The sequence below is a fragment of the Acanthopagrus latus genome, chromosome 17 (genome assembly GCF_904848185.1).
Source record: "Acanthopagrus latus isolate v.2019 chromosome 17, fAcaLat1.1, whole genome shotgun sequence".
NCBI lineage: Eukaryota > Metazoa > Chordata > Actinopteri > Spariformes > Sparidae > Acanthopagrus > Acanthopagrus latus.
Genome location: NC_051055.1, coordinates 10,389,104 through 10,403,948, shown reverse-complemented (window position 1 = coordinate 10,403,948; position 14,845 = coordinate 10,389,104). Strand labels below are relative to the sequence as shown.

General features: G+C 41.2%; 3 protein-coding genes across 6 annotated transcripts in view; 1 reads left to right on the top strand and 2 right to left on the bottom strand.

Annotated features, from left to right (window-relative positions):
- Positions 1–10: 10 nt before the first annotated feature.
- Positions 11–4,295, bottom strand: hint3 (histidine triad nucleotide binding protein 3). 3 transcript variants are annotated; one of them, XM_037075132.1, is made up of 7 exons: positions 4,219–4,295; positions 4,077–4,122; positions 2,837–3,033; positions 2,115–2,232; positions 1,812–1,881; positions 1,245–1,371; positions 11–1,067 (listed from the first exon to the last, which is right to left on the bottom strand). In XM_037075132.1, the coding sequence occupies exons 3-7, from the start codon at positions 2,972–2,974 to the stop codon at positions 1,020–1,022; spliced, it is 501 nt and encodes a 166-aa protein (XP_036931027.1). In that variant the 5' UTR covers positions 2,975–3,033; positions 4,077–4,122; positions 4,219–4,295; the 3' UTR covers positions 11–1,019. The 3 variants fall into 3 exon arrangements, with proteins under 3 accessions (XP_036931027.1, XP_036931028.1, XP_036931029.1); XM_037075133.1 differs by lacking the exons at positions 4,077–4,122; positions 4,219–4,295 and adding an exon at positions 3,183–3,220; XM_037075134.1 differs by lacking the exons at positions 11–1,067; positions 1,245–1,371 and adding an exon at positions 1,379–1,710.
- Positions 4,296–4,880: 585 nt separating this feature from the next.
- LOC119005341 (TLD domain-containing protein 2) lies at positions 4,881–9,379 on the bottom strand. 2 transcript variants are annotated; one of them, XM_037072881.1, is made up of 7 exons: positions 9,252–9,379; positions 8,108–8,303; positions 7,062–7,214; positions 6,823–6,975; positions 6,620–6,715; positions 6,375–6,448; positions 4,881–6,212 (listed from the first exon to the last, which is right to left on the bottom strand). In XM_037072881.1, the coding sequence occupies exons 1-7, from the start codon at positions 9,275–9,277 to the stop codon at positions 6,074–6,076; spliced, it is 837 nt and encodes a 278-aa protein (XP_036928776.1). In that variant the 5' UTR covers positions 9,278–9,379; the 3' UTR covers positions 4,881–6,073. The 2 variants fall into 2 exon arrangements, with proteins under 2 accessions (XP_036928776.1, XP_036928777.1); XM_037072882.1 differs by lacking the exons at positions 8,108–8,303; positions 9,252–9,379 and adding an exon at positions 7,580–7,775.
- Positions 9,380–9,575: 196 nt separating this feature from the next.
- LOC119006260 (zymogen granule membrane protein 16-like) overlaps positions 9,576–14,845 on the top strand; it is a 19,891-nt gene continuing 14,621 nt past the window's right edge. The window contains exon 1 of the mRNA XM_037074779.1: positions 9,576–9,639. Within this exon, the coding sequence (XP_036930674.1) occupies positions 9,609–9,639 (31 nt within the window). The 5' untranslated portion in view covers positions 9,576–9,608. The remainder of the gene's footprint in view (positions 9,640–14,845) is intronic.

The following is a 14,845-nucleotide window of genomic DNA, read 5'->3' as shown; positions in this document are numbered from 1 at the left end:
ACACACGGAGAACAAGTGATATATTATTTATTCTAAATTAAATCCGTTAAAGTGCACACCAGTTCGTACAGTACATACAGTATGATTTTCTGTCTTTACGTTCCTTAATATGCAGCCTTGCAGTAAAGCATAAGTATTCACTTCATGCAGTGAACAGTCACTTACTTGCATACTCTATAGTATATCTTAACACATTACATCAAATTAAAAATAAATGAGCTTGTGTAAGCAAATACCCCACTATATTTCAGTGCTTTTTCTGATCATGGAGCATACTTCACAGTGTCAGAGGAAGACCACTGTAAAGGAACCCTGTGAATAGTTAATGAGGTTACAGGGGTTACAGTGCTTTGACCCATCCAACAAAGCCAAAAACTGGCCATCAGTAAAAAGATAACTCAATATGGCAGAGGAGCACATTGTTTACACAGCCGTCCAATATGGTATGTCAATAAATATGAATTACACATTCAACCTTTCAAATTATTTTCAAAGGATTTCAGCTCTACATGCATAAAATCAGACCTGCAAAGTATTAAGGCAGTCCTGCATGTCAAGAAATCAAACACGTGTATTACAACTGCGTTATGCCATCTCAATACATCTACTGTTACACTCAGCTTACCTTTACATTCAGTCAAAATAAAGACTGTCTTCAACATTTTATTTGGTGATTAATATATCAATCACACTGTCTCCTACTTGGTCCATAACATAAATACATTTCATAACAGCGGTTTATGGATGTTTAATTAACTTCGGTAAAAAAACATTAAAACAATAATTACTTATAATCCCCGAACATTTTTGTGACCTGTCTCAAGCAGCAACACACAATGTTTTGGCTAGTTTTAGCCTGTATTTGGCCTCAAGTCTGAAAAGTTTTCATACCAAAATAAAAAACCCAAGTGGTTTCTTGTTACAAATACTTCACCAGTTTTTTTTTTTTTTTACTGGCATGGCAACTGAATGGCATCTGCAAAAAGGTGGTTCCAGCGCAGGACCTGGATCTGAAGTGATCAGTCGGTCTGTCCTTTAGAGTTTAAAAGCTCGATCAGCTGGTCTGCCTGCAACACACAAACAAAAATCAGTCTGACATCAATACCACCTGACCTAATATTATATTATATATATATATATATATATATATGGAGAGAGAGAGAGAGAGAGCGAGAGAGAGAGAGAGAGAGAGAGACACCACACATTTGAAAGCAATCACAAGGATTGGGGGGGGGGGGCCTTACTGTGATAAACCAATAGGAGTTGAGTCTGTAGAAGAGGCGGGACATGAAGCCCATTTCACTTGCAGGTGCCAGGACATGAAGGTGTAGGTGTGTGACAGAACAAAATGGGGGCCAATGGAAACCAAACCTGCAGACAAAGAAAAGGGCTTCACTGCTCCAAAGGAGGGATGTTGTTCAGATGTTACAAAACTAAACAATTAATCAGTGACCAGTTTTAAGATAATCTGTGACAGTTGACATTAGATTAACTGCTACTATTCACTTGGTAAATACAGTTCAGTTTACACTACATGAATACTGTGATGATGTGTTCTGATAATCAAGTTTATCAAAAGCTGTAATCACTGTGAACTGTTTGCTTGTCCCCCTCGGCTAGACAGTGTTGTCTGTTGGTACTGATTGGTACAAAAAGGACAACTCACCCTGGAATGATGTGTACACAGAATAACTGGAGTGACCTTTGACCCTGGATTAATGTTATCAAGTGACAAGAGCTGCCTCAGTACCACCACCAGCTATCAGTTTGAAGAGCAGTAAACTACATATGCAACACTGAAAAAATCTCACCTGACATCACTGAGATCTGTTACGCTGTTTTTCTGGAGGATCTCCTTCCCTGTCTCCACCATTCGCTTCACTGAGTATGACAACAAAAGCGTACGTTAAGACATTGAAATTCTACTTTCCTTGTCTGACAAGTATAGCATTGCTGATTTTATTGTATTTATTTCCCAAGTAGTTAACACAAGACACAAATTCCAGTCAGGATCGGCTGGCAAGACACTGTCACTGTAATTGTCTCAGATGGCCCAAATTGTGGACAGCAACAGCAACAGGCAGCAGTAAAATGATGTGGAGTTTAAATCTCACCCAAAGGCACGTGTTCTTTACTGAGTGATTTACAGTTTCCAACATGTTTGGTTGGGACGACCAGGTAATGATGAGGAGCTCCGGGTTTGATGTCTCTGAAACATGAGATCTCCTCATCCTGCAGTGGAGATAAATGAATAAGTCAGGAAATACAAACTGATACATCAGCTCAAGGATTGGAGGCGTGAAAGGGTATGAAATACTATTCACATAAGTTCAATTTAATTTTGTACCAAGTTTGTCTGTTATGGTAATGGTGTTAAGTCCATTTCATTGACTTTGGGGGCTTTTTTCAGCTCTTTATCGTGTTCTCTATTCCAGTGTTTTATGAAAAGTAAAAGTAGCAGAATATAATCATGGTAAAACATATTTTTGGCAAAGCTTGGAAGCTAACACATGCCTGCACGGAGTGGACACAACACGCCTGTTTTCTACGCACAATAGCGTCGTGTATTTGAAGGAGAAACATGAGGCACACCCAGCAAAACACAATAGCCCAGCCAATCAATAAGAATATTCACTTTTAGTATTTAAGACAAATGTGATAGTTAAATTCCTGCTCAGTTCATTCATATTGTCTCAATGAACATTTAATATTAGCTACATGTTCACGAATCCAGTATGTGTTACACCGCTAATAAGGCTGCTGTTTACAAAAGCAACAGGCTAACGCTAACTAGCTAGCTTGGCACTGTATAATTTCATTATGACAATATTCTCACACAGTGAAGAAGCTCCGTGCCCATTTCATTGTTAACAATCTTGCAGAAAATACATTTCTTTTCATATCCTTCGGCCGGCGCGCTGCTAGTGTTGGCTATATCAGCCTGGGCAGGTTGTGTCGCCTCGACTGCTGCCATCGTTGTACAATGAGCTGTCAATATCAGGAGCTGCTCAATCGATCCCAGAACTCATCGATCTGTCAAGGGGAAACCGAAAGATTGCCGATTAGCACTGCAGTGTAATGGAAGAAAACGGCCACAAGAGAGCGATGTGGTTCCTGATTCAAAATCCATGTCTTTTTCTTTTCATGTCTTTTTTTGCCTCTTTTGGTACAACGGTCCTTACCTGGATTCAGTTCATTTATGTTTCCCACTAACTCATCAGGCTCCATCATGATTTTGTATATTAAACGCCTCCCTGTATTTTAATTAAGGATCCAGACAGTGGAAAGGATTGTTTACTTACAACACAAAGGACAGATCTTTGAACACATTTGGATAAAAACAGCCATTCCTTGCACTGGGTGGTCCGAATGAAAAGTGGAGATTGAGGCATTTGGCAAAGAGCTCAGTAAAAGGTAGTGGGAAAAATTATTAAATATCCTGAATTATTATACTGGTATTATTCATCAAAAGAAGATCACATGGAATAGCCAGCCAGTTAAGTTAAGGAAATAGTTAAGTGATTCAGTAATTTTCTTTTTTTCCACTTTCTCAAAGTCAGAAACTAACAAATAACTTAGGACAAACCTCAATTTTTAAGTGTCTATGGGCACAAATAACAAAATCATAAATTTCAATATCAAATGATGAAATTTCAAATGATCCCAAGATTGCATCCATGAATTGAGCGAAACTAAACAAGTTTAGGTATTTTTCTCTATTCAGTTTCTGTCTCCACCTACAGTGTGTGAGACAGTTAGTTCCTGGCTACACACATAAAAGGTACTCCTCTTGTTTACCACAGCACCTACATCACTGGGAAATCCGCTGTGGTTTTCTAACCTTGTTCCGTGGTATTTTGCATGTCAACCTCTGAACTTGTAGCTTGAAACTATTTTGCTTGTGGTTGAAATGAAACGAGGCTGTCTTAATCCATTCCCAACCCTTCTTATATGTTTAAAGTGACACTCCACATATCATTTTTATGTATACAATTATATGAAACATCAAAGTAAACCTGTGATGTATGAAAGGGGGACTATTCTACTGTCAAAAACATTTGAATGGCTTTACTTACCCTAATGTGTTTTTTTTCTCTACACTATGAGCACTGCAGAGCTTTGCTAAAAAAGTAAATACACATAGAAAACAAATTAACACTTGATCAAATTTGGAATCAGCAGATCAGAATCTAAAAAGCATAATCAGGACATCTTTACTTTTGACTAGAACCTGTGACTGCCTGAGTAACCTTATCTTTGTAACCCATCCCTGCATGTGTGTCGTTGGTTTCCTGTGGTTCAAAGTCAGGCAAGTCAGATTATTTGAAAACGTTAAATTGCCGACAGGTGTGAATGTGTTTGACTGTGTGTGAGCCCCGTGATAGACCGGCACTTTGTCCAGAGTGCATGCTGTTAACTAGATAAATGAACAGCAATGTGTAAGTTAAGGGATTACCAATTTTGATTTGCTTTGTCTCAATATTCCTATTCAGGTTGTTTGGGGCTGAAAGCAGAGTGCAGGGCTTTGATCATGTTCAGCTGTATGTGTGGTGTCATCTGGGTCTGATGGAAGGGCAGTTCCTTTTCAGGTGGCCATCTGTTGTCTGGGACAGCATGCTTGCAGTAATATAATGTTTATGGAACTTCTAATTCCTCTCTATTGTTCCCTCTTTCTCTGTAAATATTCAGAAATGTATGGATATATTGTGATTGTTCAATTTATCCTAATGTGTGTGTGTTTGTTTGTTGTGTCAGTACCTATGTTATGTCATGTGCGACACTGATGCAGCTATAGATTAGAGTCACACAAATATGACAGTTTTTATACAGGTTGATTCTATTTTGTCTCTTTAGTATGAAAGAACAACATCCTCAGTGGAAAAGGTGATGTTTTAAGGGTTTATTCATAACAAAATATGAATGCTTTGCAAACCTTGTCTTTCACCTGGAGAGACAAAGTTTTAATGTGGTTCCACAAAACAACATTGGCAGTGCCGGCACTGCCTGGCAAACAAACATAAAGAAATGTAAAAAGAAACAGACATACAGCAACAAACTGTTTAAATTTTCTTAAAAATACATTTAAATATATAGATAGTAAAACGATCTGAAATGTTATCTTGAATACACTGTCCATATATGGAAATAGGCAGGTAGGTGTATCACCAAAAAAAACAGAAGTGACGGTTAACAGTTGAGGTTGCTTCCTCTACAAATGGGACACATCACAGAAAATAAGTTGTTTATAGTGCAATCCTATACCTTTATTATTTTTTTTTATTTTTTTTTTTTACCTGAACGGACAGGTCTCCGTCTGCAGCTGTAGTTTTCAAATGGACAACAAAAGAGCAAACCTCACACAAGAAAAATCTCAGAAGTACAGTTAGAGTCCCGACAGGCCACCGTGGGCCATATCGTGCTACAGTGTTTTTACCATAAATTCCTTATATAACTTTTTTTGTCTTAAATATTTATATGGCCCATTACAGCATGTGTTTCATAAACCTTGGGGCCATGACAGCAGATCAGACGTATGCACACTCACACACAAAGAGTTACAAACTGTAAAAACCACACGCTATAAAATCTCACATCACACATTTGGTTGTTCAACAGACAAAGTTAAAAAAAAAAGCATTTTCCTTACATACTGAATGTGCTTACAGTTGTTACAAACTTTCTATCCAACGGTGCTACTGTGAACTTTGTATCATAATGCTCCCCACACCCAATGGAGGGCACGGAGGGCTTAAAGCTTCAGATGCCAGTTACTTACTGGGCTTAGCACGGGGCTACTGATGAATAGCCGGTACAGTTTAGAGCAGTGGGACCCTGAATCGCAGGATTTCATCCAACCAGCTGAATTAGCAGGCAAAGATCAAACCAGCATAACAACAAAGTACAGTCCAAGAACCTCTCGAACAGTCTTCAGACTGTATGTGGGCTGGTCTGTGCCTGGTGCACAGACCGTAGCAACCATTCTATCAGGTTTTGTACAGGAGTGGCTAAACCACATGTACTCATTGGAGTCTAGAAATTCTATTACCCCGGGCAGGACAGTTGGATCTTTTTCTCAGTTCTGTACGGTCCAGACTTCGAGGTCTTGTACAACAAAGTCCTCTTGTGTGGAGAGAGACTCGTTGTGAAAGGTGGGACAGGAGAAACTCGAACCATGGTACAGATCAGCATCCAGCCACAGGCCAAAACCGCCCCTGTGGATTACAACACATGCACAAATCGGTGTCAGATCTTTTCAAAGTGGTTCATGCCTTATGCTCTCAGATAACAGGTAGTATAGTCGCAGGTATCTCGCAGTTGCAGCCTTGCTTTTTTATTACTTTATGACTGCTGCTGCTGTATAAACTGTGACTTACCCTCCTCCACCAATCTGCAGTGATTCAAGGTTGCCGCTCACAAAGTAGGAGTTCTCACCGCTCCACCTGTATGCCTGCGAAAACAACAAATGTGACACATAAAAAAACTTGTGGACAAACCCCAATGAACAATTTTCGAAATAAGTTCAATTCATGCTTGTCTCGTAATCATACACTGTTTCTTAGATTGCTGTTAGATATTATTTGTAAATGGGTGGTTGTAAAAAAGATGGCTCCACTCTTACCTGGAAGTCTGGGTTGAAGCTGAAGAGGAAGGTCTCTCCTGTACCGTAGCAGTATTTACTGACTTTGAATGGATCGGAAGAAAAAGCCCCGAATACCTGAAAAGACAGAGACACCGGGTCAGTAAGGGCATCCACAGCGATACTGTTAAAATTTAACATTTGTGTACTGAGGAGGCTTTCTGGGTTATGATGAAGATGCCGACCTTTTGGTGCATGTCTTTGATGACCAGCAGCACAGGGCTGTCCAGGCCCGCCATGTTCCTGTACAGAGTCTTCAGACTGCTCCCGTGGATGGCTGTGCTGTAGACCAGCTGCCACGGATGGCACTGGGTCCTTGCTGGCAAGTGTGCAGCCAGCTGTTGGAGAAGGGGAGGGTGTTAATGACGGGGAAAACTTTCCTCATCTTCCAGCTTGATTATGTTGAAACGTTGCAGTCACTTACCCTCTTAAGGTGGTAGCCATCCACCAGCTGGCTCTCGTCACCCAGGACGGGCAGGGCATCGTCATCTTCTCTCTGGTAGTCGGGCTCGTCTGCCTCAGAGTCCTCCGAGCTGCACAGACTCAGGCGGCGTTTGGGGTCCTTCACTGTGATGATCTGGAGGAGGGCGGGTGGGTTAGAAATCAAGCAATTTCATACTCCTGTTTTTCACACATACCCCACTGTTGCTTTTCTGAGATTTTCCTCCACATACATTATGTACAGGTCTGTGGCCGAGTGACTCCGTTAGACACAGTGCAGACGTCAAATTGAAAGGTTATAAAACTTTTGCATCAGTTAGTTGCCAGATGCAGGGATGGGTTTAACGCAGTAGCATCATAAGGTGCTGGATGGTGTATGGATGATGTGAAAACAAACAGTTTTGCTCGTTGCACTCAGAGTGAAGTATTCTACCCATACCCCATACATACAGTACAGCACAGTATCTCCAAACATGATTACACACAATACAGCAGTCCTACCTCAACATAGGGCTCCACACAGTCACTAGCAATATAAAGCACTTTGATATTTTCTGGCAGCAGCTTCATAGCTCCTGTTTTGCCTGTCAAGCTGTGCCTTCCGCTGCACCACATGTCTGCTAGACAAACCGCCCGGCAGTCATCACTTTTGTACCCTCTGATTAACTTTCACTCTCTGTTGTTAGGCGTGCAATTGGTTGGAGGCTCGAGCGGAGGGGCATCTCATTGGTTGGCTGTGATACCGAACAGTTTCTTTTTCCTCTGAACAGGAAAGTGACGCGCCGGATGCAAAGAGTGAGTGGAGAGAGAGAGAGGGGGGGAGAGGATGTCCATATATAGAGAGTGGGATTTCCCACAACCGACTGGGAGAACTGCCAAGCACATTGGTGCCTCAGTTACTGTAAATCGAGGATGCTTGATGATATTTGTCTCCAGATGTTTAAACTGTAGCGCGTCGGGTCATGACCCAATTTAAGCCTGCAGTTAAGGAGCCCCTGGGGGCTTCTGTACCTCTGTGCAAAAGCTTACCTCCCAGTTGTTAGCAGCCGGGTTGACGGGGTTACTGAGGAGCTTGTTGATCACGGCCACCTTGTTCTTCTCCCCCACCAGGTAGTGCTTCTGCTGCTTCTCTCTGATGAGGTAGTGGGGGTGGCGGCGCTTCTTGTTGCCCTTGGTGTAGATTTCCGGTGACCATTGCACAAAGAATGTGTAGAGGTGGTCAACCCTGGAGAAGCAAAGGGGACAAAGTACATTTTTACTTGCAGATAATCAATGTGTCATGTAACTGAATAGATCATTTTAGCGTATTCATGCAGCTTGTTGTGGCTTTTAATTAACTCACAGTGACATAATGTTAAGTTAATGAATCACCGTGATACTGAGCATGTAATGTTGCTGCGTGTTTACAGGTATACTGACAGTTGGCCCAACCTCTATTTCCCATGAGAGAAAAAACAAAACAAGTTGAGTGAAAGGCACTCTTCCATACACTAACATCTGGTTAGACATGTCCGTGCCTGAGTAGCAGGAGAGTGAATCATGCCTTGAATATCCCTGAATGCTGGAGAACCCCTTTTTTGGAGCTTTTTCAACTGGATCCTGTCGGCATCTCCGGTTTCAACAAACAGACGCACTTCTGGGCAATTCAGTACTCCAGAAATCCTGGAAGTCAATTTAAAGCCACTTTGACGTTAGTATTGTTTGGCCTCGATCAAGCCTCTTTCTCTTCTCTTTCTTTTCTCTTCCCCTCCCTTTCTCCCTCTCTTCCTGTCATACACACAGACGCACAATCTCCAACCCTTCCAGTCTGCACTGCAATGGTTCGACAAAATGACGCCGTCATGCTTCCTCTGCACACATACATGCAGAACGCTGGATTTAAAATGTTCTTTGCAAGTCTAGGCTCCGGTTTTCTTGCTTAAATTACACGGTGCAATCTGACAAAGCGTGGAAAACTGACTACCTCGAAACGACCAAGTAAAGTAGAAGTTTTCAGCACGTTCCACTTTGATAATTTGATAATCCACTTTACTTGGTGACTGTGAGGTATTCGGTTTGCTAATTTGACACGAGCAAATCAACATACAGTCAATTCCACCTCCAGATAACACCACCATGACCAGCGCGCAGCATAACAATGTTCACGGCTGTCTTCAAGTAATGTTTCACTTACTCTCCGACACTGTACGCAACTCCCATGGCTGACTGAGGAGGAAGGCGTGGATGGTGCACTGTAAGGAGAAGGAGAGAGAAGGTGGTTTGGAGGCTCAGTGCTGAAGCAGCATGTCCACACTGAGACTCTGCCATCGCCGGCCTTTTATACCAGAGGATCAATCGCTGAGATAAGCTCCTTTGACCGTAAACCCTCCCTTCGACTATTCACAGCTCTGCTCGGCCTGCACATATTCACACATGGATTTCACAATTGGGCCTGCATGCGGTGACACATTAACCTGACCTGCTCTGGGTCCCTGTCCTTAAGTTTGGCTCGAGTTCAGGCAGTCACCGTGTCAAGGTAGAAGCCCAGTGAATGAAGCTGACGGCTTTACATAAAGATAAAGGTCTGTCTCTCTGTCTGTCACTGTCTTTTCAGTGTGACTTCCAATCTCTGTATCTGTCTCGCGGTCTTCCCGGATATCAGGTCTGTCTGGCGCTCATCTGTCTCGTCCCACTGTGAAAAGTAAATGACATTTCTATCAAAGCACTGTAACAACTCATTGACTATTCGTGACTTTACTAAAGTTACTCTTTTTGTGCGCCCTAGAGTAAAGCGAGACATCATCCTGAGTACATACCAAGTAGACTCATTAATTACTAAATAGGTCATAAATAGTTAGTCGTTTTGTGTGCCCTTCAGAGTAATGATACAAACAGCTTTGTGCTGGTGAGCTATGTCACTCTGTTTTTTCTTGGTTAAAGGGCCTCTATGTAGTTTTGGAGAATAATTTAAAGTCAGAATTTTTAATTTTTACAATATCAATGAAGTAATTATACAAACTCAGTAACATGAACTGAATAAACAAGCTGTTCTCAGAACGTGGTGGGGAAGGACTTCTCTGAATAAGAAGCCAAAAAGCATGAAAATAAGCACCTTACATGATATTTATATATAAAGAGAAGGTAAGAAATCAAGTGAAAACATGAAAAAATGTGTGAATTTGCTTTTATGTAACTTCTGATTTCAAATACACTGTAAGCGCAGACGTTGCTTTGATGTGCTCATATTTGAAGGTCTGTTATGAAAGAATTTATTGTGATCTCCCTGGAAAAACTTGGTATTGTAGTAACTAGTCAGTGATGGATCGTTTTACTTAACATGGCACAAAAAGAGTAATTATTGATTAAATAATCTACGATTAATAGGAAATACTTGAGAACTACTCAGTTTGCTTCTGTTTACTTTGGGATGCACACAAAGAGTAACTGATTAAGTTATCAGTAATTATTCAGGAATTACTTATTAGCGATTCACTCATTATCAACTCATTCGTGGTTCAATCCTTATTCGCTCCTTAGTACTGGTACTCACCTAATCACATGTCTGTGTGCCTTATGTAGTTGTAACTGAGCGTTTGACACTGCAGTATCAGGTACTTTAAGGATCTGGATACTTGTTCCCCATTCAAAGTTTTTTCTTTTCTTTTCTCTCTTGTCATTCTGCCTCTCTCTCTCTCAAGTGTCCCTTGATCCATCCAAAAGTGGGAGTGATTTATTTTTTGTGTGGGCAGACTAAAATGTCAGTTTCTCAGAGAAGGGTAACCAGTGCATAACGGAATGGTTGTGGTCTGGATCGAAGACGTCTGTAAAGCAGGGCTGGCACAAGATTTGGAAGCTAGTCAGGAATTTTAGATGTTGCATAACGGAGATGTGTTGGCTTCCTTCAGATACTCTTCATGTGCTCAGTGTGTAAGTGTGTGTCTGGGTATATCTCGTTGTTGTTGTTGTTGTTGTTGTCTGCTTTCAGTGGACACAATGACACTAATCTCGAGTCTATCTATCTGTATCTGTCATTTGAAGTCTTTATCTTAACAGTCTCCGTTCTATCAGGATTAGTCTCAGGCTCAATCCTTCATGTCAAGATTTAATCAAAGCAGCAGACCTTTATTGCAGTGTTGACCATTCATAAACAATCAATGTTCAGTACCAGCCATTCAAACTTGATCAGTTTCCAGTGTTGGCCTTTATCTCTCCACACTAATGCTCAAACAGAATTACAGATGTGTCTGTTCCTTCTGTCTGTGGTCATTAGGATTATGTTGCTCGCACAAATAAGCAGACTTCTCAGCCTGATGTTTCAACTGTCGGAGCAGTAATCCCATTTATGAGAGCAGCTTTGATGCCTAATCTTTCCACTGTTCTCTCAGACAGCAGATCATTTTAACACACGTTATGAAAGCTTGATTCATGATACATACAGCAAAATGACAAATACAAGAATAATATCTCCTTTAAAGTTACATCACTGACAATGACAGGGTGGTTCATCTATGCTCCGATATCTAGATAGGTCTAGTCTAACTTTATTCGTATATGGTATTTCATACATGGGGAAGCATAATGTGACAATGAAACTGCAACACAATCACAGACATGTCTAAATATCCAAAACACACACATACACGCACACACGCACACACACACACACACACACACACACACACACACACACACACACACACACTATAAAACTTCATGCAATCATGAAAAGAAAGGTTTTTAGTGTTCAGTGTGGCAGCGTCTTCATCTCCAGGCAGGGCGTTTCATCTCTTTGGGGACATGCAGTAGATATAAGAGGCAGGCTCCCCTGATTTAGAGTTGGTACGAGGAAGTGTCGCCTCATGTCACCTGAGCACACCACAAAGACTACACTCGACGGCCAGCAAGTGAGAACCTTTCTGCAAATACATCAATCGTTGTTATGAATCAGCAGCATTTCTGCCACCACTCTCGCTAACATAATCACTTCAAATCAAGATAAAAATACAGGATAATAAGGGGAAACCATGCCAAATGGGTGAAATGATAGAGACAGGCTCAAAGGATTTTCCCTCGCTTTTCTCTCGATGATGAGAGACCACTGATTTTTGTTTTTAAGATGGTAGAGGGCTGATCTTTCAAGATAATTGATTTGGCTCTTATAAACTGAGATTCCACACAGATTTCCAGCTTCACTTTTGCTCTTCAAAGAAATCTTAACACTCTGGGGCCAACAATCACCCATGATGTTCTTACACAACCGAAATGGGATGGAGGAGATCAATTGTGTTGGTCTGACACACAGACAAGATCGATAGGTAAACATACAGTCACACAGATATACAGATGTGCACACTTAAAAAGACAGATATATATACATGTGTGCAAAGACCAGCAGATATGCATGCGTCCACGCTCATATATGCACACCTGATACATGCGTACGTGTCAGTCCTGCACATGTGCACACACAAATGCAGAAGAAGTCTTTTTTATAATGTTTTGTCTTCAGGTGGAGTCTTTAAAATCATTGTTATCTGCAGTGAACTGCACTTACATGCATGAGTGAATGAACCGCATAGAAGTTTACAAAATTGTAACATGTGGGAGCATTTACTTCTTTCTATCAAAGCAAATGAAAACCAGAATAAAGGAGAAATCTATTCATATAAAATGAAACACTGAGGATATATCTGAAGACACTGTGGGTCATGAAATACTAACCGTACCAAAAAGAACGCCTTCTTTTAAATATTCTAGTCAAATATTCAATCTGTTTTCGGGTTATACGATTATATTCAACAATTTCTGTAACTGTAAATCATTAAACTTTTCTTAATGATTGTGAATAGACCATAAGACATTGTTTTGGCATAGTTCCAGAGGCTGTGGGTGCCAAAGAAACACACACAGGCGCATCACGCCCTCCTCACTTTCTTGGCAGTCGGTCGCTGCAGAGCCGTTGTTGCTTCACCTCTCCTCCAATTCCTGTAAACCCTCTCTGTTCATGCATGCTTCCAAACAGCCATGGGAAAAACCTCCGTGAGCCAACATTCTAATTTTTCTTGGTTTACAGAGAACACACACACACACACACACACACACAAGAATCCCTCTGAAGGTTGGAATATTAGGTCTTGTTTTATTCTTTAACCTTCCTGGATTTTGGAGCTTGGAATGTCATCTACGAATTATATATGCAAGTTGGGCAACTCTGTAGCCTATGTAACAGTGATAGTGCACGAGTAAGCTGAAAGAGTCTTGTGGATTTTCGGAAATCTATAGCCTGGGGGACCATCACCGGTAGATCAATCCAAAGGTTGATGCCATTGTTTTGTTTGATAAACATATAAGATGCCTCATGTCTCCTGTGCGCTTCAACAAGACCACCCTCTTCCCACAAACATTTCACATGAAATCAGTGTTGTATTTGCTTTGAAACAGTATTGACTCGACATAAAGGTTGAATCAAACCTCTTTCTTCGTACATCAGGTCAGTCTGAGCAGCTGTGGGACTCGAGCTACCTGGAAAGCAAGAATCAGTCAATATACACAAAAGGCACAGTGATCGACTAAATCATGAATAATTGTATTTAACTTGCTGAATGCATCTTTGGTTTTATAGGAAGTCATATTGACCACTGAGTCCGCTCAACACACGAGTTGAAAGGTCACAGATTCTGATGGCGATTCTGATGGCGATACCGAAATCAAGCAAGTGCTGTGCGGCAGCTTCGAAGGAGTATGAATAATCATGACTCAAATGCCTCCCTGAACACAGTCTGCTAGATACGGTCATTGGCTTTTCCACTGTAAGATCATGCAACACCTTTATCACCTTTGTGGTCTGGCTGAAGAGCTGTTTGTATTCAGAGAAGCAGAGATAGCATGAGCTCATCACTGGCAGTCTGTGGCCTCCCACTGCTGATGTAGCATCAGAGAAATATTTTCTTATTGGAGAAAATATATGAATGGCTTTACAATCAGGCAAAGGGTTCGTGTGTTGAAGCTATGATGTTTCTCAGCGCTACTTGCATCACGAAGCAATGTCTTCACAAGCAAGTCCCCATTTTCTTTGTACCATGCACGAGTGTGAGGAAGTGGACGATGCGGTATACATTCCTGCTGCGGTTTCACACCCTTTCATAACAATATTCGATTTCTATACAATTTTATTATTATTTTTGTAGAACATTATGGAATTGCTGTGCAGTTGATTATTCTATCAGACCAGAGCAGAGAGACAGACGATGGCGTTTTGGAGCTCCAGGAGGAATAAACACCCAGAGTCAAGGAGAGCTTAGAGTTTCTTTTCTAAACTTTAAGGGATTCAAAAAATGATTTCTCTAACATTTGGCCTCTCAGCCTGTATGAAGCAGTGGACCACTGTGCTGCTGAAATCTACCGTTGGCTGCTGAATGAAGGGGGAATGTACTTTTCTTCAACGTACAGAGAAGAGATGGCAAAAACAAAAGACATTACAGGTTAACAGACAGAACTGGAGCCTCTGGCTTCAATCAGAGCCTCATGTTAAACTGACTACAAACACAGACGCAGGGCTAATTTAACTTGAATAAACACAAGTCATTCTGTGATCACTCATACAAACAACATGAGGTGATCCACTTCTTTTTCTAATGAACACAGTTGTTAGTTGAGGTCATTAGCCTTAACTAGCGTGGTAGCTTGGAGCTGCCTGGGCCTGTTCAAGTAGCTCGGCTTCATTCCGCTCTTCTCAGCTCCCACCCACGCTCCACCTCGTTGCCCATTTTTGATTAGCTGGGAGTTGTT